A 25,243-nucleotide genomic window follows, 5' to 3' on the forward strand; every position below is an offset into this window, starting at 1 on the left:
CATCTCTTTAAGTTAGGAAGGCTGGTCCCTGCTCCTGGCTTGTGCCTCTCAAACACCCAGCAGCACACCCGAGGCACTCGGAGACAGCAGGCCAGCACTCCTGCCATCAGGGGTGCTTGGATTCAGTGTGAGAACCATTGCTCAGGGGAAGGGTTGGGGGGCAGAAACCTGGTACAGCTTTCAGAGACATTGCATATGAGGGTGGTTTATCTCATCATCAACACTGAAAGTGATGAAAGTTTGATTAAAAACACTCACCACCCTCTTGCTGTTTTGCTTTCTTTCACTAATTTTACTTCAGTTCTTTGAACTTGCTCACTTGACTGCATAGCCAGTGAAAAAGTTCTTTGCTAGTCCCCAAATAAAAGGGGTTTTTTTGAGGTGATCACTTAGAGTCAAGTTCGCTGCTGATTCACTGTGTCCAATCTGTGCTGAACTTGGAACCTGAAGATGGCCTGTCCCTGCAAGGAGTGATGATGCCAGTCCGTGAGCAGTCTGGAAAGCCCTTTTTTGCCTCAGAGGGGGTAGGAGTAAAGATGCAGTTGTCTTACTGCAGTGATCTATCTGATCTCTGTTATCGTGTAGATTAAAATAAAGCTTGTGTGTCAAAGCTACAGATGTGCATCAGCACAGAGCTGCAGGTTGGCTTGAACACAAATCACAGCAGGAAAGGCAGGGCCTTGTCTCCGAGTTTCAGGTTTATTTTGTGTGCCTAAACGTAGAGGCTTGGCACACAGGCAGCTTAACTGCAGTGCAGATCAGAACGGATGGAGGCTTTCAAAGAGCAGCAGTGGGGCAGGCAGCATGTGTCAGACACTAGCAATAAAGTTTGATTTGATCTTGAAAGTGGAAGGAGATTGGGCAGGAAACAGTGAAAACTAACACTGAAACCGATTTAAGGGCAGGTCAACACGTCTGAATTAGGGCTAGCACTGAGTTATCTTTGAGGGAAGTGACAAAAAGCCCTGCAGAAGCAGGTGTGAGTAGAGAGCAGTCAAAGCAGCTGGGAGCTGCGGCGGTCCCGGAGCTCCTCATCTGCAGAGCCGCGGGCAGCGGTGCTCGGTGCCACCAGAGGGGGCTTGGGGCACCCAGAGGCGCTCGGCAGTGCCCGAGGCTCACACGGCCCCAGCACGGGACTGGGTACAGCTGGCTCGGAACTGGTAAGTAGCTTCCCCTTGGGTGCTTGACAGCTCTGAAGCACCTGCTCACCGGTGTCTTTTACTCCGTTTTTTCAGTTTCAAAAGGTTTCACCTCAGAAGAACTCGTGGATTAAAGTTGGGTAGTGGCCATTGCTTGGGGTGGGAGGGGGGTTTGGTTAAATTCTCTTCAGGTTATTCCTGTCACAAGTCACAGGGAGGGGGTCATGGCACAGCTGTGTCAGATGACTCCTCTTGGGACATGGGCTGAGTGGCAGTGGGAAACTGCTGAGCCACACCGGTTTGGAGGCTGGGAAATCCTGCCTGTCCTCTCCTTCAACAATTATCCAGAGGGGAAATGTCGTTGTTACGTTCTCAGCTACTGGCAGAGGGGCGAGGTGTTTCCCTGGTAGGCCAGCAGCCTGTGCTGCCCTGTGTGCCAGTGGCTGCCCTCACCTTGCCCCACTGGGAGTGGAGAAGCTGCAGCGCTGCGACAACAGCACAGGGACAGCCGCCGCAGCCACCCGCGGCTGAGCCCGAGGAGCTGCGGGACCTGGAGGCCGAGGTCGCTGCCCGAGGCTGGTGTGACACCCAGAACGCTGGCAGGGCAGGTCCTGTGTGGCTGGCTGGCTCTGCTGTGCACACCTGTGCTCCTGTCAGCTGGTCTGAGGGCCAGTGCTGGTGCCTCTAGAGATCAGCTCTTGTCACGGGATGGAATTGCTCAGCTCTGCTCAGCCTTTTCACTGGCTGTGTAAATACTTTCTAACAGGTACTAATGGGTTTGTTACAACTGCACTGCTGCAGCACTGGATTTTCTCCCCTCTAAAGGCATAAAAACCTACTTTAAACAGCAGTAAATACGATATCCGGTTTCGAACAGGTGAATCACAAGTGGCTGTTCTCTTCTTAGGTTGCATTATTAGTTTTGTGGAATTTTACAGATTTATTGTTGAAGAAAAATGTTAATTACCAGCTTTCTTACTGTTGGTGCCACAGAAGTTCATATACTGTGCATAAGACTGAAGTTAGTTATGAAGTTTTGTTTTTTTCCCCTAAAACACTGTTGTAGTGAGAAGTCTGAAAAGAAGCAGCAGTAAAAGCCAGACAGGCTTGGGCTGCCTCTGCTGGGCAGTGCCCCCTCAGTGCTGGGTTCCTGACGTCCTGCTCCCACTGCAGAAAGTTCTGTGCAAGCTGGACATGACAGCCGTCTGCTCCTCTCATACTGCCTGCAGGAATTCCATCCTGGGGAAAGAAAGTAGATTAATGTGGATGGAAGGGAACACAGGGGAAACATTAAGATGATACTAGACACCAGAGATGGTGCTGGTGTATGAACAGCCTTACTCCAAAATCTTAATTCTGTAGAGAAAATTACAGTACACTGCATGGCTGCAAGATTTATTGCACAGAAGTGTTTTAATGTCCTGTTAGAGGAGCTGTGATGCTTTTTTTAAATTTAGAAAACCACCAAAAAAACCCCAGCTTTGCTGGAGTCATTGTGAAATGAGCTCTTCAGGTGTAGTAGCCTGTGGTTTATCTCCACAGTATTTAAAAGTTTTAACATCAACTAGAGCCAGAAATTAAAGTTCTTTTGAAGAGCTGTGATTTGAATAATTTTAAAACTATACAGAGAAAAGGAATAGCACATTTATTCTAGTATTTAAAAATTGAAAAAAGTAGCTAATAGTTTCAGCAAAACGGCTCATCACTAATAAGAACTCCTATAGAAACTAGGATTAGTTTTTGAAGTGGTTTTCAAAAGCTATAACTCCAAGGAAGGATTGGGTGGAGAGGGAAAGGGGAAAGAACCAGAATAGACTTGAATGCTATACAGAAATATTCTTTAACGATTGGAAGAGAAACAAAGTTTCCTTTGGATAATGTACCTGCTGGTGGTGTAAAACCCAGCCTCCGGGTGTTGGTGAAGGACTGGATACAAGTACAGCCTGCAAGTCCTTCATGCAAGTTAACAGCCCTACGCTGTGGAAATCCTGCCTAACTGGGCCTCCACAACGGCCTGGCAGTGCTGGGACACCGTGTTGAGAGGTTCACAAGTGCCTGGAACTGTCGGGCTCGCCGGTCCCAGCAGAAGCTGTGGCAGTTCTGCTCTGTGTGCAGAAGCCTCGTTCACAGCTGTGTTGTAATGTCAAGAGTGACTGTGGGGGGAATTCCCTCAGGGGAGGGGTTCTGTGTCTGTCCACACCTGATGGGAGAGATTCTAGTTCTGTCTGTAGCGAGCACACCAAGCAATGCTGTTTGTTAAGCCTGGGAGGGATGAAGGGGTTTCTGCCAGAGGATTCATTGGGTTTCACCCTGGGAATGTGTTGGCTCATTAGCAGCAGCTGCACCTCGATCTCTTTAGCCCACACCTCCCTCCAGTCAGTAAGGATCCTATTCCTGCCCTAAGTGGCCCACGGGATAAAATGGGGCAATTAGGAATTACTGTTATTTTAAATTGTGTTTCTGCCATCAAGCCAGGGAGGTTCACCTGGGTGTTTAAAGGGTTGAATAGAAGAACCACCAAATGCCTTATTCTAAACCTCCAGTGGTGAAAGTTCATGTTAATCTCTTAGGTGGGATAGGCTGATGTTCAGTGCTTGTCTCATCCTTTTCTTTTAAATTTGGTTTAGGGCATTTATTATATGTGCACTGGAGCTACTGATGGAAAGGACCAAACCCACCATGGTATCAAACACAGTGGCCAGTGTGTGCAGTAGCATTGGCTCTGCCTTCTCCTCACGCTGCCCATCGCCTGCAGGGCCAAGCACTTGGAAATCATGGGCTGAGGGAATACCTGCTCCATGATCTGTCTCATCCATTTGCTGAGCAGCTCTGGCATCTGTTCAGAAGTAAAGCTCCGTATGTGCTGGCACACTGCTCTCAGAAAAGAGCACATTTTTCTTCTGGTGCTTCCAAGCATAAACCTACCATGTTCCCATACCTGTCAGAAGGTGCTGTCAGCTTTGAGGTGTGCTCATGTGGATAGATCAGTAGGAGAGTGAGCTGCTACCCCAAGAGCCAGTTCTGCTCCTTCCCCACCCTCCACTGGCTCCTGGGCATTGGATCTAAAACCTGTGTAATGCACAGTGAGCTGCTTCAGCTGAATTATGGGACAGCACATTGACACTGAAACCCAAAACCTGATAGGACAAAAATTTTGATTTCTCGTTGTCAAAACAGGATAAGAGGGGTTTTTAGATTAGTCTCACGTGCGGGTGTCACGGGTTGTTTGTACAGAGGATCTAAGTATTCTGGATTCTTCATCAAAACCTGCACATGCTTGATTGGACAGTGTCAGTTTGAACAGGACCTTGGTAGTTCTGGAGAACTGAAAGTCACTTATGACTGAGTTAGTACATAAAGAATCTGTGCCATCCATGTCTGATCAACAAGTCTTGCGCGGGAGACACTTGAAGTTGTGAAAATAGCATTGTAGCTTGAACTGTCAGGCGTGCTCAACACTAGGGAGCTCTTTGCATGTTTTCCACTGGCTGAAGAAGCATAAAATCACACACCTTAAGAATAGTCATGGTGTCAGCTGGCAGACTTCAGGATGCCTCTGTGTCCTTGGACCTTACAGACTGGTGACCTACAGCCCCACAAATGTCAGTCTAGCTTTGTACTAGTAGCTTTTATTTATTTGTTAATTTATTTTACAAGTCCTTATTCTTACTGTGATATAGCTGTTTGTAACAGAAAGGGGTTTGGTGTGGGTATAGTTTTTGTACATACACAACATCTGATGGACACAAAACATCTTGGTTCTGCTATTTTTAGTGCTATCAATGTAGTTTTTAAGTACTTTGAACTAATTAAATAGATAGTGGTTAGGAGATTGAGAATAAATTTGCAGTCATATTTCTGCTATAACCACAAAAAACTAAACAGTAGAATTTTGCTGTCACTTTACATGCCAGGCTGTTCTGTCCTGCCTTGCCGTGGCAGGTCACAGAGTGTGCTGCTGTCCTTCCTGCCTAGAAAGGTACATGTCTGTGCAGAAGATAAATAAACCAGGAGAAAGAGAATGGGAGTAATTCCTGCAGTGATAACAGTGCACACATTTTGGGTATTTGCCATCTGTCTCTTCAGACTGCCATCTGGTTTCTTCTCAGGTTCTGGGGACCCTGCTTGACCAAATCAGCCATATCAGCAATAGTTCCTTATCCTCTTCCTCCCTCCTGGCATTGCCAGAGTCCACTTGACAACTGGAATAGTGTTGGGGGAGACATACGGAGAGACACTGTGGGTCTCAGACAGTCAGGAATCAAGGCCAGTCTAGGGAAAACTGTGTGACTAGTGTGAGGGTAATAATTGCATTTCATTTATAGCAAAATCATCACAGCCCATGAAGTTATTTATTGTACTTTGTCAGTGGGTTTTGTTTTACACTTGAGGTAGTTAAATCTGGCTCAGAAAAAATCCTCAGTTGTAAAACACTTTCAGGAGAAAGCTGGGGACAAAGATACAGTGTCTCTGCATTTTCTGGCTTCTTGTGTTCCAGCAGAAGTTGAGCACACACCCTTGCACCTCACCTTACAAAAGACCAGTTCCTGTGGTGTTTTTGGCTCATCTCCCACTGGTGTCCGTGGGAGCTGCCAGCACCGAGGGCAGTGACAGGGAGGGGGTGAGAGGGGCATTGCTGGAGGTATGTGCTGCTGTCCACTAGGCATGCAGAAACTTGCAAGGCCATTTCTTCAAGAAATAAGGTGGTTAATTTGTCCCTTAAGAATGCCAAATCCTCTGCAGTTTGAGGGCTGATGACATTGGGAATTTATGCTGATGTGTGGGGTGTTTTGAACCAGGACCCCCAGGAGGGCTTGGTCCCCATCAAGTCCATCTCAGGATACTTTAGACCTTTTCCAGTGATTTCTGCTCTCATCAGAGCAGACCTGGGAGGTGAAGAGGATCCAGCTGGTCCTTGGTAGAGTTTCTGGAACCTCCTGGATGTTGCCCAGGAAGTGTCATGCACATTGCACCTACAGAGCTCCAACAAGGTTTGAAACAACTATTTTAGGAGTTGATTTTTGGTAGTTTCCCTCAGAACCCATCCTCATTTGAGCTCTCAGGATCCATATGCTGATGTTTACCCACTGTAACTTTGATGTCTTGTAAATGATGTTCTGCTGGAGGGAGTTGTGTGTGTTTTAGAGTTTGGCTTTTTTTGCTGGGTTGAATTGTTTCTGTCAGTGCCAGAATGTGGTACAGATGAAATGCAATTTAAAAACATATTTGTTTTTAAAATCCTGTGCAAGTATATCTTTTACAGGTGTGAAAACAAGAGCTTTTACTTAGTAAACTTAGTAAGTTTTCTTGTAAACAATGTTTATCAGTTATTGTAACATCAGAATTTTCAATGGAAAACTGAATATTATGAATAGAATAGTTTGAGAATGGTGAGAATTCGATGGCTACAGCCTGCCAGCAGTGTTAATGTTTAAATATGCTTTAAATCTAGTCTAGCTAGGAGCTGAATAGTTTTATTAAACTTCAGTAATATTCAGCTTAGGGTAATATTAGTACAATTTCAAATTCATGGACTTTGTTGTCAGGTCAACCTCTGTAATTAACTGATTCTGTAAAGTACTGTGAGACTTTCTCTGTTTAAATGTAGCATGTAGATTGTATTGCATTATTTTTATTTTTTTATGTGTAAGTGCTTGGGTTGATTTTGAAGCTTAACCATGCAATCCCACTCAGGAATCTTTGAAGGTGGTGCCTTTTTTCCCCCCTCATTTTTCTTATGCACAAAATTTTCAACAAACAGGTCAACCATGGCATGATTTTAAAAATTACTTTTAACAAGGCAAATGAGAATAAATAGCTTAAACTGTTTGCCTGGTAGCTATTCACTGGAGATGGTATTTCACTGACTTTTCCTTATATATTGGTATTAGGTCTTCATGAATACGAAGTTATAAAGTTAAGCCTTTAATATTGTATTTTCCTCTTTGTTTTAACAGCTCAAAGGGAAGAGAAAAGGAACGAAGATCGAGCAGAGTCCACACCGGTGCCAAAGAAGGCTGTGGTAGTTATCATGGAGAAACAGTCCTCTTCTCTCCCCAAAAATCTGCCTTCAAAGAAGTCCCCATCCTACTCCAACACCTCACTAACTAAACCACCAATTAAACCTGCTGGAAGCTTCAAAGGTGTCATTCCCAAGAAACCTTGGCCTTCATCAGGCAGTGTTCCTTCCAAACAGTCGCCTCTCTCTCATGGCTCATCAGTTGCCAAGAAAGCAGCTCCGTCTTCCAGTTTGAGTGGGGGACTCAAAAAGCCTTCACTGTCTTCCGTGTCAGCTGCAGCTGGAAGTAGTCAAGCAAAAGCCTCAGCCAGTCCTGCCCAGTCACAGCCCAACTCTCAGATTCGACAGAATATTCGACGATCCCTGAAAGAAATTTTATGGAAGAGGTGGGAATTCAAAACACTTTATATAGGAAGCTACACCTAGAAGTAGCATGGAGAGTTTAGTTTGTCTTCATAAGGAATTTTGAGGGATTGAAATTATGCAACAAATTAGTACAAGTGCAATCAGTATCTCAGGGTTATATTTGAAATAAAAGTTCTTGATAGAAGATAAATGTGCATGTGATAAAGCTTCTATAAAAAGAAACCTCACTATTCCATTTATATTGAGACAATTACAGTAGAAGGATTAAATCACAGTTTAGGATGCTGTGAAGCTTTTAAAATGTAGGTGCTCTGAGTTTTAAAGTCTGGAGATGTAGAGTTGTAGGGAACATAGTACAAGAAATGCCATAGTTAAAGGTCACTGAAGGAGAGATTCCCTCCTGTCCCAACATGAAAATCAACAAGAAGTTCTTGTTAACAGGCAGCTATCACTTAGGACAGGAAAAAAACCACCCAAAAAATGCAGATTTTCACACAATAATTATTAAAGAGAATGACAACCAAAAAGACTTGCCATAGAGCACTGCCCTCTGGTAATATCTGAAAAGACAATCCTGGTCACAGTGGGGAATCAAGGACTGAAACTCAGGTGGTTGAGTTCCCTGTGTCACTCCTGGCAGAGAAACTCCAGATGGCAGTGTCACAAACAGGAGTCTCACAAAGCTGTGTCATCCATGGCCATCAAAACCAGTAATTAAAGTTTGCCAGAGTTCAGATCCTGAGATAGAGTTTGGCTTTGAGGTTTCATTTAAAGGAGTCTTGAGCCCTTTCTGGGTGAGGAGGCAGCTGAGGTCAGCTCTGAAAAATTTATTTTTTGTGACTGTACCTGACCATTTACCCCTGACATAACCACACATTCCTGTTCTTGTTTGCAACAGAGTCAATGACAGCGATGACCTGGTCATGACAGAGAGTGAAGTAGGGAAGGTGGCACTCAACATTGAGAAGGAGATGTTTAATTTGTTCCAAGTGACAGACAATAGATACAAGAGCAAATACCGAAGCATCATGTTCAATCTCAAGGACCCCAAAAACCAGGTTTGGAATTTTCTTAAACAGTAAACTTGTATGGAAATGTGCTTTTGGGCTTGAATGGTATGTCAGACTCAGCATTAGGAGTTTCAAAACATAGACTTATGAATTAAATGATAAAATGTTACTAGAAAGCCATTAAGCATTTTAATATTTTTATCTTAAGTAGAAGTTCAAAGTCTGCTTTAGTTGGTGATTGGTATTTATACAGTTTGAGTGTTTGATGTGATGTATTTATTATATTTGGGGTTTATTTTATGCTTGATTTCTGGTTGCTGCACTTTTCCAAGTTTGCTTATAAGTAGGTGATATTTTTAAGAGAGAATTAAGAAACTGGAGCAGGTTTTGCCTGCTCACCTCTGTTAGTATTGTCAGTTACCTGAGCAGGTTCCCTTCCGCATGGCAAAAGTCTCTTCTGTTTTCAGGGACTTTTCCATCGTGTCCTTCGTGAGGAAATCTCCCTGTCAAAACTAGTGAGAATGAAGCCAGAAGAACTTTTATCTAAAGAACTGTCTGTGTGGAAAGAGAAACCAGCTAAGGCAGTAAGTGACATATTTTTCCCTATGTGCTTAAGAACAAATTAAGAGCAAGTTTGCCAGCCTTTACCACCCATTATATGTTAATGCACCATTTTCTTCCTAACAAAATACTAATAACACTCAGTTTCAATACACATCTTCCCTACCACATACCAAATGATAGCAAAGTACAAAATAAAATTAATATATGGAGCTTTTACCAACACTGTTTTGTTTCTTTTAGGTGGAGTCAAGAAGCAAATCTCACGAAATCAAGAAAACAGCTGTGAAACGGGAACACGTGCCTGCTGTCAACATGGAGGATTCTCCACCAGTATCTGACTCTGATGTGAGTACTGGGGCTGTTCCTTCAGATCAGGATGTGGAGGGGGAGCAATGGCAGTTAGGGCTTCACATTTGGGCAGATGACTTCACTGAACTGTGGGGATATCATTTGCCCACTGGGTGTGCTGTGAGCATTCCTCAAGTGTGAAGGACTGCAACAGCCAGTGGTAGGTGTATTATGCAGGCACTTCAAAAATGCTGTGTACTTTTCAGCCCTTGATGTCAATTTACAGAAAAATCTTTTCTTTCTGAACATGAACTCTGCTTAAAAGCACTGTGGCTTGAAATTTGGACATAATATCATGTGATGACTCCATCTAACAGTATATGCTTTAAGCAAGGACTTTTATGTATTCTTTTAAAAAAATGAATTAACAATTTTCCAAGTATTTTTTGTTGTTGAAGTTAATGATCAGCTGTAATATTTTTTGTGTTTAATCACTTTTAGGAACAGCAGGAGTCAACCCGAACTGCACCCAGTTTGAACAGTCCTCCTTCTCTAGATGTTTTTAGCAGCATGTTGAAGGATACAACAAGTCAGCATCGAGCCCATCTTTTTGACCTGAACTGTAAAATCTGTACAGGTATTTATTGACAATGCTGACCTTGGGCACAGTTAAAGAACTTTTACTTAAGTGTTGTTTATTTGTTTGTTTGTTTGAAATAGTTTCTCCAAACTGCTGTTAAATACTAATCAAAAGCTCTTGATATAAATCTATAGGTCAGATTTCAGCATCAGAAGATGAGATACCAGCTAAGAAAGTGAAGTCAGGGCCTTCTGCTAAGAAGGTGGAGTCAAAATCAAAGCCAGAAGTGCAGGCCAAATATGAGAGTCCTGCAGCAGCCCCGGCAGCAGAGCCTGACAAGGAGCCCGTCGCTGACGACGCAATGGAAATTGATGTTGAACCGGCAGCAGAACCAGTTTCCCAGCCAGCCACAGAAGAGACTTCTACTCCTACAAGCCAGAGCCAGAACAGCACAGACTCTGCTGTCCCTGAAGAGGTCTCTGCTCTCGCTGCCTCCTGTGCTGGCCCTGTTGTCACGACCGTAACGGTTTCTGGCAGAGACCCCAGGACAGCCATGAGCGGCTCCTCCGCGACCGTGACACCGGCCCCGCGTCCTGGGCCCGCAGCTGACAAAGTCTCCACGGGGGAAACCAAACAAGAAACTTCCAAACCAGTTATGACTGTCCCCAAATCAATATTGACCAAACCCTCTTCCTCACCAGATCCCAGATACCTGGCGGTTCATCAGTCACCCAACATCAAGTGCGTATCCTCAGCAGCTGCCACATCCCTCCCGTGGCTCTGCAGATTCCCACGTGTCCCATATCCTGTTCTCTTTCCTTCAAACAAAAGGCTTGTTGAGGTTTAAAGTTCAGGGAGCCTGATTCACATTTTTAAAATGCCATCTCTCCTCATTTGCTTTCTCTAGCTTGGTAAAGTTTTCAGAGCATCAGTGTGTGCATCAATAGATGCACAGAATATCAACAAAGATTCTACTGTGTTCCAGCAGAGAAATAAAACTTGAGGGTGTCATGCAGACGTAGAATTCTGCATATACATTAATACCTAGCAAGACAGTACATGGGAGAGATTTCTTAGAGGTATTTCCAGATTTTCATCCTGTATTAAAATACTCTTGCATCTAAATACGAATTAAAATTAACCAATTGGTCAGCTTGAAAGGAAGTGGATTTCTTTCATATTCTGAGTATACACAATAGTAAAAAGTATATCCTTTTGCAATTGCAGTTAATTTTATTCAGAGCAAGTTCTTTTACTTCAGAATCGCTTTCAGAAGGATATTGTTTACTTAATTAGTGAGAAGTCTATAACTGATTTTATAAAAGTCATACCTTTTGGCACCGCTTTGCTTGCCTGCAGCTACAAGTTTATTTCCTGCTATTCCTTGCTATTTTAACTATTACCAAGTTAATGGAAAACATTAACAAAGCATCTAGTAAAAAATTGGTTACTTATTTAAAAGAAAGTATCGGATCAATAGGAGAAGGGAAGAAAATTTAAAACAAAGGGCCCATCCTCACTGCCATTCTGTAACCCTTCTGTTTGGATTTGTTTTGCAGTGCCTCAGAGCCTCGCTCACCTCAGGACAGCGACACTTCCCTCTTTCTCTCTCGTCTCAACACCATTTGGAAAGGATTTATTAACATGCAGAGTGTGGCCAAATTTGTCACTAAAGCCTATCCAGTCTCCGGGTGCTTTGATTATCTTAGTGAGGTGTGTGTGTGTGTCTGGAATGGGTCTGTGCTGCAGTTCCTGCTGCTGGAAAGGCTGGGGGCACTGTGTGTTTATAGAGTTACATGAGAACTGTAGCAGTGGTAAAGGACATCTTTGTAATAATAGGAAATGTAGCTCAAGGAAAAAAACTCAGCCTTTTAAAAATTCCTCACAAATCTGTGAGGAATTCTGTCTTTCAACGTGTTTATACATATGTTAGGATCTGCCATGGAATAATGGCTTTACATCAGCTTCCTTGTCTAGGAGCCAGTGTTGTAAAGTGTGTGCCTTGTTCTGTTCTCAAACTAGAAGGGTCACTGATGTGATCTGTTAGAAAATTTTGTTCAGCTGTTTATGAGAAGTATCATCTGTGTTACTAATTTCCGAGTAAAACCAGTTGGATGATACTGTTCTGAGAGGGTGTACATTCAAATAATGAGACAGTAGAAAGGTTTTTCTTCCTCTTTTTTTCTCTCAAGGGCATTTTAGGTGACTTAGGAATTTTCAAACACAAATGTGTGGTTTAGGACTTAATAAGGTTGCTTGTTCTTCTGAGTACTGCTTTTGCTGAAACGAGTTTCACTGTCCTTGTGACAGGAAATTCATCAGAATTCAAATGACTTGGGGTCACTGCAAATGTGGAGAAAAGCTGTATTTCAGATAACAGCTTCCCTATAAAAGCCAGTAGATATGTATATTACAGTTTCCCTATAAGTGCCAGTAATGGGCATACAGAACTATTTGATGTGTTGCTGCTCTCCATGTTTGGTGTGTGTATCTGTTCCATGTATCCTGTGGGCCTTTGGGTCACATGCCATAATTAAACACCTCCAAATTTAGGAATAACCTGTCTGAATTTAAAAACATATGTACAAAATTGTACTAAAATTTAACTATCCACTGGGCTACTGGGATGGGGCAACATGCACTGCCTTTTTTGGTTTGAATTTTTGGTTTTTCTCACACTACCATGTAATGCTTCTTGTTTAGGATTTACCTGACACAATTCACATTGGTGGGAGGATCTCACCGAAGACAGTCTGGGATTATGTTGGCAAACTCAAATCTTCGCTTTCTAAGGTATTCACTTAAAATCCTTTGCAAAACCCAGAAGAAATAGACAGCAGTGTAAAATGACAACTTTTTATAATACAGAGTATTAAACAGCAAATACTGACATAGATCACACATGGAAAACTAAACCACTTCTTTGAAATTTTTTATCTATTTTAGTAATGTGTTTATTGAGCTGTAAACCTTGATCTCTCTTTCCTGCACAGTAGTTAAATCCTCAAACTATTTGCTAATCAAAATATTGAAGATTGAAATTCAAATATTAAAAGAAAAGGAACTCATAATTTAATATATTTTAGTATTAAAAGCACTTCAGAGGTGAAAAACTGATAGACATTATAGAGAAAACCATGAAACTAAGAATTTTCCATTTGTTTCTCTTTTGAGCCTCAAGCTGTTCAATTTGATGTAAGATACACAAGTAATTTGTGTTTCTGAAAATGACAAACCTAATTCTATTTTAATGTTGCAAATTGAACAGCAGTAGTCTCTTAAATCTAGAGTGTTGTCCTGAAGGCATAGTTGGAGTGATAGATGTGCAGTTTATTTTACCTCTGGAATTTGCCCTTTACCATTTCTTGTGCTGGTATGTTGCAGGTTGAATTTTTCCACTTTGCTTTTGTATTCCAGGAATTGTGTTTGATTCGTTTCCATCCTGCAACAGAAGAAGAAGAAGTTGCCTATATCTCTCTCTACTCCTATTTTAGCAGTCGTGGTCGTTTTGGTGTTGTAGCTAATAACAACAGACATGTCAAGGATCTCTACCTGATCCCCCTGAGTTCTAAGGACCCAATTCCTTCCAAACTCTTGCCCTTTGAGGGACCAGGTAAGCACAAAACAGGGGAGGTTCAATGCTAGGTAAAATCACAAGACAAAAGGCAATCTGAGACAAGTTGTTTAATATTTAATGTAATCATTAGTTAAATTTTTTTATAAAACAAATTTTAAAGTACTTAATTAGGGAAAAACTGGAGATCAAACTCTGCTAAGATAAAATTGTCCAAACTTTAGTCTTTCCATCAAGATGCTCATATGACTTAGGAGAATGAGTTTACATGTAAAATCAAGGATGTGGAACAGCCACTATATTAAAATAAAACCAAAAAACCAAAACCACAAAACTCCCACCCTATTATCAGCAACTCCTAAATTCACAAACCCTAGACCCATACAAGCCATTCACCATCACTTAATTCAAGCAGGAAACTTATCCCACAGAGGAGTCAAGAAGTCAGAGTGAAGACACAGGTAACATTTCTGGTGTTTCCACTGCACTGTCACTGTCCATGCTGAGTTAATCTGTACATGCAGTATAGGGCACAGGGTGTTTGAAATGTTCTGTTCTACTTGGATCAAACTCTAGTCAAATCACTGGCTTCAGAAAATCAGTCCTTTGGGGGAGAAAGGGACCCGTTCCTTAGGGTTAGATTCTTCTATCTTCAGATAAAATTACCTGTAATAAGGAGTTTGCCCCATGTCGAACGTGGTGACAGAAACACTGAGAATGGATTCAACTGTGAAACACCCTCTACAAAATTCAGTCATCTTCATCTGAGGATAAGGAGATTCATATGCTTAGTTTCCAAAGAAGGATGTAGCTTTTATAGCAAATACCAGGTTGGGAAGCTGAAGAGCTGCAGGCTGCAGTGAAGGCAGAGCTCCGTTGCCGTGGCCATGGCTGGCACTGCATGGTAGGTATGGAACAAGCAACAAGGAGCTCACCTTTCAGGGGGCTGACTGAGCTCTGCCCCTCAGATACAAGTGTAGCACAAAACTCAATAAAGCACTCTCACAGCTTTAATGCTTGAGCAACAGTGGCTGAGACAGGTTTTCAACAAATGGAGCATCATGAGTTAAGTGCTTCCTCTATCAGATGGCCAAGGGCACTTGCTCTGCATCCCCAGACAAGATTTTTCTCATACACTTCAAATCTCTTATCTGTCCTTGAACAGTGCACAGACTAGGTAATTGTTTTTAGGCAATAGCTAAAAAGGCAGGATTATTGTTGTCTAAATTACTGTATTACTAGGATTGTTGAATCTCAGCACTTCATAGTCTGTAATTTACTGAATTTTTGAAAGCTAGGCAAAAAGTTAATCCCATTTCATAGCCAAGAAGTGAAAACACCAAATACAAAACCCCTTGGCACAGGGATGCAGGCAAAGAATCTTAACTCATGGACTGGCTTTTCCAGGCAGAAGTAAAGAAATACAATCCTTTTTGGTCAGTAGCACAAGGATGGGATTGGCCATTGCGTCTGCTGGTCTGATGAATAACTCAGTTTACCTAATTGCTGCCTCTTGCATTCCTGTGGAGATAACAGCTTTCTGTTTTACATTTCATTTTACCTCTCCATTATGGGTTTCATTTCAAATGAAACTCTTTACCTTGGATTGAAGGTTGGCCAAAATGTAGCCAAACTTTACTATTAGTAAGAGATATTTTTAATATCAGACTGGTTTTGCTGAGTTTGAAGTGCACAAGTATTTCAAAACTGGAAGGAGTTGCTCAGAACAAGTTCAGGTCTCATCTGCAGGTGTTCGTGGAGACAAATTTTAAAAGTCAGGTTTTCAAATTGGCATAAATAGTTGTAGGCCAAGTAGATTAAAGGTTAGCAGAAACAAGGTTTCAAGGGCAGGCAGGCCATGAGATGGAACAGTTTCACAGAAGATTCACTAAAGGCTTCTGCCATCAGGTGACACTTGTTGGAAACTCCTGTGGCAGCCTTTATCTCAGCTGTGCTGTGTTGTGTTTTAAAAGCGGTGAAAAGAATCAGGTAAGCTGTTCCTCTTGTTTTGTGTATGTATGAAAACCACAGCCTGTTATCCACACCTTTTTAATGACATCTGATGGAATTTACTGTGTTTTCTTTCTTTCACAATCAATAAAAACATTTTGTGGAAAGTGGTCATTGTCTCCTTAAATTTAATCGTGTGCCTTCCAGTAGATTCTATCAAGGCCTGGAGAAGCATTGCCTTTAGATGGTCTATCATTTTTAGCTAAATATGAGCTGAGGGGGGAGGAGGGAGAGGACAATCAAACCCTGCCACTCCAGAAATCCTAGTTAGAAGATATTCCAGCTGTATCATCTAGTTCCATCAGGCACGTGTGGATTAGGTATTTCTCCTGTTTTCTGATGGATTGGAATTGGAACACAACTGAGGACTGCGCTAGTGCCTCGAAGATCTGCAGAAAACTTTGATGTGGGCAGCTTGAAAACACAGGAAAATGGAGGGTTATCCTGATTTGTATTTATTAACGCAGATATTTATTACCAGATTTTGTGTCATGGGCTCTTCTGCACTGTCCTTTTGCAGTGGTTTACAGTATGTGAATTATTTCTCTCTTTCACATACACATTACCACTTCCAGTTGTAAAAAAATAGTATAATCAGACTTAATTACTAATAGAAACAGAACTAATAGATGATTTATTGAGGGACTTAGTGGTGATGGGAATGTAACAACTATCTTATGTAGCCGAATTTTAATAAAACAGACATATATATACATCAGCAAAGATTTAAAAAATGCTGGTATGTTCTGGTAATTTTTTATAGGGACTGTGAGTTTTCATAAAATATGAAGGCATGAAATCTGCTCATGCCGTTGCAATGGTCTTAAAAAAACAAATGCACCAAAGTTTTACCTGAATTGTGAATGGAGTTTGTTGTGTTCAGCTGAGCAGATTTCATTAGGAAAAGCAGCAGCAGTAGAGGAACGTGGCATTACAAAGCTGAGATTCTGTGCCAGTCAGTTCCACGCAGCAGAGGAGCCTGAGTGTGGAGCAGTGTCACAGTGCTGGGAGCCATCTGTGGCTCTGAATTAAGGGGGCACAAATCTGATGGCAACTGTCAATTGCTCTCATGATTAATTGGGACAGATATTTAAATAGCATTGATCAGATGCAGATAAAGTCTTGTGTTGGTCTCTGCAGTTTAAAATTCACCACAGGTGTGCTTAGTCCCTCCCTTGGGTCTGTCAGGGATGGGCAGAAGCTGTGCCTTGAACAGTGCAGGTCAGCTTTTACCAGCTGCTGCTGCCAGGGAAAGATGGAGCCAATGTGCACCATATAAATATGGTAAACTTGATCTCATGAAAAAATGTATTTAAGGCCAAGGAAAGTAAATATTAATTCAATACTAGTGTTTAGTAGATCCTGTTATATTTGCTTTAGTTACAGGAAGTAACTCAATAAAACCAGACTGGGGATTTCAAATGCATAATAGGATAATAACTGTTATAAATAATTTAGCACTGAAAACTACTAACTCTGCCAGCACAGCTTGCAGCACTTCTAAAACCTGTGTTTGTGAAAGGCAGTCATTTAGCAGTAGTGGCAGATTGCAGACAACATTTTGTTGTTCCTAAAATTAGCCACTTAAGCTATTTATGGATATTGAGATAGAACAGGGCTGTGGCCTTTGAAAGCTGCTCTGACCATGTGTCTTCATTGAAGGAATCGTGTAGTATTTGATCTCTCAGAACTGAGTGAGTGTAGAAGTCAGCTTAGGCACAATTTCTAATATTTGTGTAAAATTCCAGTATCAAAATGTAACATTTTAATGGATTTATTCTATGATGACTAAATTCTAAACACGGTAATTTATAACTAATGCTATTAACTTGCTGCTGGAATTTTTTGCCTTGAAAGTGTATTAAAATTTTATCCTGTTTTAATTAGTGACTTGATCTGTATTTCTTGCAGGAATTCAAACCCGATTTCTCAGTAATTGCTATTTATTAGATATCCTGCCTGATGGATTTTTGACACCTGTTTATTTCAGTTATTCAGTGTTTGAAATTCATTGTGACTAATTGCATAAATCACAAGGCTCTGCATGAAATTTGGTAATCAAAACATTTAACAACAGCAGAACAGCAAATGCCTGCTGGCAGTTTCTGGGTGAACTCCTGTTTGTGAGATGCTCTGCACTGGTCAACACCCACCAACTGGGGAGTTGTTATTCATTAACATCAATTTAGGAAAACAGCTGATGCGTTTTCCTCTCTAGATGGTAAATTTAGGAGTCCCAGTAAAACTTCTGAGTTGTTTCACCAGATTAATGTATGTGTGATGTGGTTTGCTAATGGAATGTATCTGCTACTCTGGGGTTTAGGGGTTGTGTTGGTATGAAAAGGGTTTTGGTGCTAATAATTAGATTTTTTTTAATATTGCTTAGTGAGAAGTTGGTTTAATAAGAACAAGGACCATATATATAAAAATCTCCTACTTATGGGATCTTGAATAGAAAGGTCAATGTAGGTCAGAGCTCTCACATTGCCATTTATCCACAATGAGTATTACCTTTAATTTCACAATATTATCTTTTATTTCACAGGTTATTTTATGTTTCTATATTACTGCTTCCTTGCTGAATAGAAATCATAACTAATAGCACATGTAGGGAGGACAGTGGCCTTTAAAGAGGGCCTTTTAAAGGCCATTTAGTCCAGAAGTTAAAGAATTTTCTACATTTGCCACCACTGTATGTTAAAGGGTTTGGTCCCTGCCCTTCATTCTAGGCATGTTTACCTGCCAGAGGAAGTGTGCTTGTAGGAGGAAAAAATACAGGAGGCAGACCTACAGCCCTTTGCATTTTTCCTCTTTATCTGAAACTTTCTTATCATTTCTGGATATACTTCTCCTTCAAGTCTGAAGCTCTTCACAAAGGAGCAGGTCTGCTCGTGGTGTTTTTTACTGGCCTGTCAAGGCCTGATTCCCACCCTGTGGCCAGCAGCTCCAAGGCCTTCTCACCCCACACCAGGTGCTGGCCCAGCCAAGCGCCTCTCCTGGGCTTGTTTGGGACATCTGCAGTTTCCCAGCTTCTCACGCCTCTTAAAATAATGTCTGGCTGGAAAAAACACAACAAATGGGAGTAATTACCAGCTTTAACACTGTTTCCAAACACTGTTTGATGTGATCCGTTTTGCCATTATTGGTGTTTGTTTAACTTGGAGACAAAATATTTATTGATTTGTGTCAATGTGGACTTTTAGCACAGGTTGTATGACACAGAGCAGTGTTTAGTCCAAGTTTTCTCACTTTTCAGTATCTCTGTTATATTTGCAAGCTAAATGTAAATATTTGTTTTTTAGGAGGAGAAGTGAGGGTAGTTGTGTAGTAGTAAGCAGTAGTGAGCAGTAGAAACAATGTAAAGATACAAAAATAACAGCTTGCTTCTCTTTGAACTTCTGCAGAAATACTTTAACAATGATGCCTGGTGCTGCAGTCCTTTATTAAAAACATTGAGCAAGGAATTTAAACTTTTAAACTTACGTATGAATACATATAAAAAGTAAGAAATACAAATGCATATGCTTGTAGACTAATGAAAATTGCTAATAGGTCTGATGGAACTTAGAAAACTGTTTATGACTTTTGTATTTGCCACTTTGTAAAATAATAGGTTTCTACTGAAAGCATCATTAAAAATCAGATTTTTACATATACAATCTTTGTGTTCTCTTTCAGGTCTTGAATCATCTCGGCCAAATTTAATCCTTGGGTTGGTTATCTGCCAGAAAGGGAAACGTCCTGCCACTGAGACGGAAAAAATGGAGGAGAAGCGAAGCAGAATTCAAGCACATGATGAAGCCGAGCCATCCCTGTTCTCTAAAGGGCCTCCAGCTTCACAAGAGAAGAAAACTCCAAAATACACACTTTATTCAGGAGACTCCACCATGAGTACAACACCACCTGGATCTCCTCCTCCTCCACCTCCACCCCCACTTTCTGTTCCAGACACCTCGGCAGTGACTCCTTCAGTATTAAAAATACTGTCCTCCATTAAAAGTGGCCCCACAACTACTGTGACCCCAGCGATTTCAACCCCAGCTGCTCCTGCAAGCAGCACTGCCACACACTCCTCATCCTCAAAAACGGCCACGCCTCTTGAGCACATCCTGCAGACCCTCTTCGGGAAAAAGAAAACTTTTGAGCCTCCTGCCAAGGATTCTGGAACTGTTCAGTCTTCCAGTCAGGAAAGTCAAGCTGCGGCAGATAGCGGGATGTCAGCGGTTCCTCTGTTAGATCCCATTGTGCAGCAGTTCGGACAGATGTCCAAGGACAAAGCCATAGAAGAGGAGGAGGATGACAGACCTTATGATCCTGAGGAAGAATATGGTCCAGAGAAAGCCTTTGAAACGCAGACTGGTGAGAGTGACAAACACTACAGTGTGGAAAAGCCCTCTACTACAGCAGAACTAGAGGATGAGGCCTATGATCCAGAGGATGAAACTATCTTGGAAGAAGCAAAAGTTACTGTTGATGATTTACCCAACAAAATGTATACAGACAGTAAAAGCAGTTCTTCAGAAGCGTCTGCTTCATTTGTGTCTGATTTATCTGCATCCTCCACATTGGTAGAACAGCAAAAAATGTTGGAAGAATTAAACAAACAAATAGAAGAACAGAAAAGGCAGCTAGAGGAACAAGAAGAAGCCCTCAGACAACAAAGAGCAGCTGTTGGTGTTTCAATGGCTCACTTTTCAGTGTCTGATGCTTTAATGTCACCTCCACCAGCGAAAGCTTCCCTAATGAAGTCTGAATTATTCCATCAGGACCAGCAAGCTACACAAAAAGTAGATTTACCTTCATCTTTAAATCAGCAAGCACAAGTTTTAAACCAGGGCTGTGACCCAAGGCAGAACAGAGATCCTCGACAGGCTCGAAGGATGGTGACAGAGAATGACAGTGCTGATTCTCGAATAAAGCCACAGGTAGTACAGAATGAGATAGCCACAAGAGAGGTCACTCCAGCAAGTTTTCCAAATACTTTGCAGACTTCACTTGGTAAGGAAGATAATGCTTTAATTTCTACTACTCAACCTGGTTTTACTGCTGATAATTGGGTTTCAAGTGAACAGACATCTACGGTGCCCCAGAAGGAGACATCTAACAGCAAATTTGAACACACCATTCAAGTTACTTTGGAAAACTTGAGTCAATCAGCTTCTGGAGATCCTTCTGCTTCCAAACCTATACGTAAAGTGCTGCTTCCAACCCCACCAAGTACATCTTTTCAGCCTAATTTCTCCACATCAAACGACAGCTCATCTTTGCAAGATATGCATCAAGTGTCATGGTCAAATGAGTCAAAGGAAGCAATGGGAAGGGATTCCTTTTCAAATACAATATTTCCTCAGCAGGAAAAGGCAGCTGGACACTTTGAACCAGAGATGGGTCTTTCATCAGTGCAATATGATGAACAAAGACATCCTCAGTCTCATCAGTTTGTAGAACAAACTGAATCTGCACCAGCTCAGAGTGAGGGTGGACCTCCCCCACAGCACTTTGAGGAAAACCGAGCGTTTTCTATGTCTGGACAGAAAGGGGGACCTCCAATGATGCTCAATGCACCTGGAGGACCTCATGGACCTAATTTTAGAGGGCCAGCACCACAGTTCTCTGAAGAGCACGGTTTTCCAAATAATGACGGGCAAAGAGGACCTCAGTCTGGAAGATTTGGAGGTCAAAAGGGTCCTATTCCTTCCTTATTTTCTGGACAGCATGGACCACCTATTTTTGGTGATAATAGGGGCCCTGCTCCTTCTTATCATGGTGGTCCAAGAGGAATGTCACCACCTCATTTTGAAGATCACAGGGACCCTCACATGGAACAAATGGAATTCTCAGATTCCCAATATGATGAAATGATGGGGCCTCCAGGACAGTTTGAAGGACCAGATTCCTCCCAGTTTATGGGAAACAGAGGACCTTCACCTTTTCCTTTTGGAGGTCAAAGACGACCCCCACCAGGTCAGTTTAAAGGACAGAGAGGGGGCCCTCAGTTTGGAGGGCCAAGAGGTCCAGCCCCAGGTCATTTTGGGGGACCAAGAGGGCCTCACCCAAACCAATTTGAAGGGCAGAGAGGTCCAGCTCCAAATCACATGCCTGGTTCAAGGGGACTTTTGCCACAGCCATATGAAGAACGGAGAGGGAGCCCACCATCCAGATTTTCCAACCAGAGAGGTCCAGGACCACATCAGTATGGAGGACCAAGAGGAGGCACACCTCCAATGTTTCCAGAAGAAGATGAACCTCCTTCTAGGTTTCATTACCAGGGTCAGTCACCACAAGGTATGAAACCACCCCCAAGACCACTCCTGGACCTTCCAAGTCATCCACCAACTCATAGAAAAGAGATGTGGGAGGAAGGTGGACCATCTGCATCTCTTTCCAATATGTCTGGACAAGGACCTGAGTCGGAAGGACAGTGGCCCACATCTGACTTCCGAGAAGGCAAAAATCCTGACTATAGAGGCCAGACATTTGAAGGGAGACAGAGAGAGAGATATGAGGGAGGAAATAAAGATAAGGGTTTGGATCAGCCAGAGCTTCAACAAGCAGATAATCGCCAAGGTAGAGGCTTTGAGGAAAGACGAAGGGATCGAGAACATGGCCGACCTTGGGAAAGAGACCGTGGCAGAAACTGGAGCAGAGACAGGGACTGGGAGAGACACAGAGAGAAGGAATGGGATAAAAACAGAGATAGGAGCCAAAACAAAGATAGAGACAAGGATTCAGAGCGGGGTAAGGACTGGGAAAGAAGCAGAGACCGAGATAGGACAAGAAACAGAGAGAGGGACTCTTACAGGAGACGTGATAGAGAGCGATCGAGAAGCAGAGACAGGGATCGCGACAGAGAGAAGGACAGGGACCGGGATCGAAGCCGGGAGAAGGAAAGGGATCGGGACAGAGATCGAGATCGCGACAGGGAAAGAGGGAAAGATCGCAAAGACAGGAGTAAGAGTAAGGAAATTGGTAAAGAGACAAAGCCAGAAACACCGAAGGAAACTCAGAAAGCAGTGGAAACTGAAGCTTCATCTTCCAGCAATCAGTCATAGAACTGTGACTAATACTTCCTACAAATAATACCCTTTGGCAACACAGCAAGGACTGCACATCTGTAAATACTGTACATATTCTCACCTTTGGAAAAATTCTGTTGTAAAACTAGCCTTACCCCATGTACTGACAAATAAGCAATTTTTGAACAACTGTGAATGAAAATAATCAGATAGATGAAAAGCAAGAACATAATGGACTTTCACTTGCTGCATTTTGTGCATAATGTTTTTCTTATAAAGATTCACAACGTTACCTGTACTGAAATTTTGTTTTTTCTACTTGCATCTTTATCTTAAAATTTCCATTTACAGTACAGAAATGGAAAAAGTCTAAGAAGAGCATATTGCTTTTTAAGATTATAAAGTTATGTTTTCCAGTAACTTGAATTGTAATTTTATAGGAGAATTTAATCCAGACCTGAGGAGCCATACCTTTACATCTCATTTACGTGATATTTTGGTGTCAAAATTGTTCCTACAGCACACACTAAAAATGTTGGTGTCATGTTTCTTTTACAATGGAAGGGTCATGTGTTTAGGGAAAGGCTGCAAAAGAACAGTGTTAATTATTACTTGTGACTGATGAGGATTTGAAAATGGAATGTTATAAGCTTAAAGTGCACTATCTTCCTTTTATATACGTGTATTTTGGGTCTGGAATCCATCTGTTAAGTGTACAGGAAAGAAACAAGTCATGCTTTGTTATTTTTCATGAGGTTTTAAATATCCCACCTTTACAAACCTGTCATTAAAGAAAATACAAGAGTAGCACCTTTATAACCAGCAAAACTTATAGAAGCATCAGACATTTATTTTGAAAAGTGGTAAACCAAAGGAAGGAAGAGCATTTGGTTAAATAGGCCACTAAATCTGTTACTTAATTGAACTGATTTAGTGGAGCATTTTTTGGTTTTGCAGAATTTTTCCACAGATTTAAGAAATTTCCCAACTGGATTGAACTTTTCATTATAGAAGTGCTCTTTCATTCTAAAAGGGCTCTTGAAAAATAAACGATACTGTTCTTTTGTTAGGCCCTGCTTAGGCTGGCGGTGTAAATAAAACTCTCCACTGAAAAGACACAGCTGCATTAAACTTTAGATTATGGTGGTACATCATGTTGTGATTGAAGAGGGACATTTTTCGTGGTGAAATACATCACATTGCTACTTCCCATGTAGTCCTCAAGCACGTAATTGTAAAGTGTGAAATAAAGCCCCACTAGTTTATTTGAATGTATAAATTGACCGCTGGGTAAATATTTTGGTATTTTGCCAAGATGGATTTGGAAATGTAAAATTAGATTCCTGTAAACATTTTGCATCTTGAGGACTATATTACAGGTAGCAGTGTGTCACCACAGTCACATTGGTGCATCCTTGAGGTCCTTGTACATGCAGGATTTGCTGAAATGATCATCTGTGTCCTGAACCCGAGGGAAAATGGTAACATGCAAAGGAATCGTATTCAATGCAAACATCAACTGCGGTGTAAGATTTTTTTTCCTAATGAGATGTTTCTAATTTAAAGACATACATAAAAGTATGCAAAATGTGTGTTTGTTTAGGTTTACTTGATAGAAATTTCTGTAAATTGTATTTTATATGGCAAAATATATCACTGTACATTAAAATATGAGACTTCACAGGTTTTTGTTACTGTAAGTAGAATAAACACCTACAGAGAGCTGTTGTCCATTTCTTAAATGTGTATGTGTATATTATTTTCTACATTTTGCTATTTATAACCACAAGAGACTGATGGCACAGGGGTTTTGTTTCCTCGTAGTTTAATGACATTTTGCAGGATGTCACAGCCAGCCAATGTTTGATTGCAGGCCCTCTAAAAAATAGCAAAAATCTGTGTTAATGATTCTTTTCTTACTTCTAAGGCATCCCCTAATTTATTTTGAAGGGCTTTTTTTTTTTTTTACATTTGAATCAGGATGCTTGGAATTTGAAAATTTTTGCATCCAAAAATCTGAAGAAAAGAAAAAGTATTAATTCAGGTCACACCATTTATGATTTTCTTGGCTTTACATTTTTATGAAATAGGTGTGTGGCTTTTCATCTTTTAGGAAATTCTCCTTTAGTACTTTGGGGGATCTGTTTATTGTTTAGGATCAGTAAATCCATCCTTACAGAGATTAAGTGGCAAAAAAATCAACAGCATAGGTTCCAGTGACATTGTTAAACCCCAGCTTTCTGCAGTTAACAATCAGCTGGAGTTGGATTTTGCAGCAGGGTTCCTGTATCCTCCACAGCAGCAGGTGGTAAAAGCCAGGCTGAAGCCAACATAATAATTTAACTAAATTTACAGAGACTAAAAATGGCACTGAATGATTGTCCAGCATTGCAAGAAAGAGAAAAACAATTCTCTGGCTTTATCCAGACCTTTGATTAACATGAAAGAACTCACAATTTTGAGCATTTGTCTATGTTTGTACTAAGCTAACATTACAAAGAGTATTTTGATAATTTTTTTTCTTCACAAAACCCCTTGCAAAGTTTAGAACAATATAAGCAGAAATATTATTATTTCTATAAAAGGCTGTACTGTTCCAACTGTGACCATTATAAAGGGGAGTGTGGAAGAGGATTAGAGAAGTAGAAAAGTGTGTAATTGAGTTCAGTGTGCACAA

General features: G+C 41.4%; 1 protein-coding gene across 4 annotated transcripts in view; it reads left to right on the forward strand.

The window, feature by feature from the left end:
* The window catches only part of DIDO1 (death inducer-obliterator 1), a 52,650-nt gene extending 28,362 nt beyond the window's left edge, over positions 1-24,288 (forward strand). For 3 of the 4 annotated variants that reach the window (XM_064391536.1, XM_064391537.1, XM_064391535.1), the window contains 10 exons: positions 7,097-7,544; positions 8,423-8,582; positions 9,002-9,118; positions 9,339-9,443; positions 9,888-10,023; positions 10,161-10,707; positions 11,526-11,679; positions 12,670-12,759; positions 13,384-13,579; positions 19,229-24,288. In XM_064391536.1, coding sequence (XP_064247606.1) covers positions 7,097-7,544; positions 8,423-8,582; positions 9,002-9,118; positions 9,339-9,443; positions 9,888-10,023; positions 10,161-10,707; positions 11,526-11,679; positions 12,670-12,759; positions 13,384-13,579; positions 19,229-22,602 — 5,327 coding nt within the window. In that variant the 3' untranslated portion in view covers positions 22,603-24,288. Of the gene's footprint in view, positions 1-7,096; positions 7,545-8,422; positions 8,583-9,001; positions 9,119-9,338; positions 9,444-9,887; positions 10,024-10,160; positions 10,708-11,525; positions 11,680-12,669; positions 12,760-13,383; positions 13,580-15,448; positions 15,662-19,228 lie in introns of those variants that run through there. The other variant, XM_064391538.1, reaches the window with a different exon arrangement.
* Positions 24,289-25,243: the final 955 nt, after the last annotated feature.

Source organism: Passer domesticus, chromosome 16 (assembly GCF_036417665.1).
Source record: "Passer domesticus isolate bPasDom1 chromosome 16, bPasDom1.hap1, whole genome shotgun sequence".
In the NCBI taxonomy this organism is placed as follows: Eukaryota; Metazoa; Chordata; class Aves; order Passeriformes; family Passeridae; genus Passer; species Passer domesticus.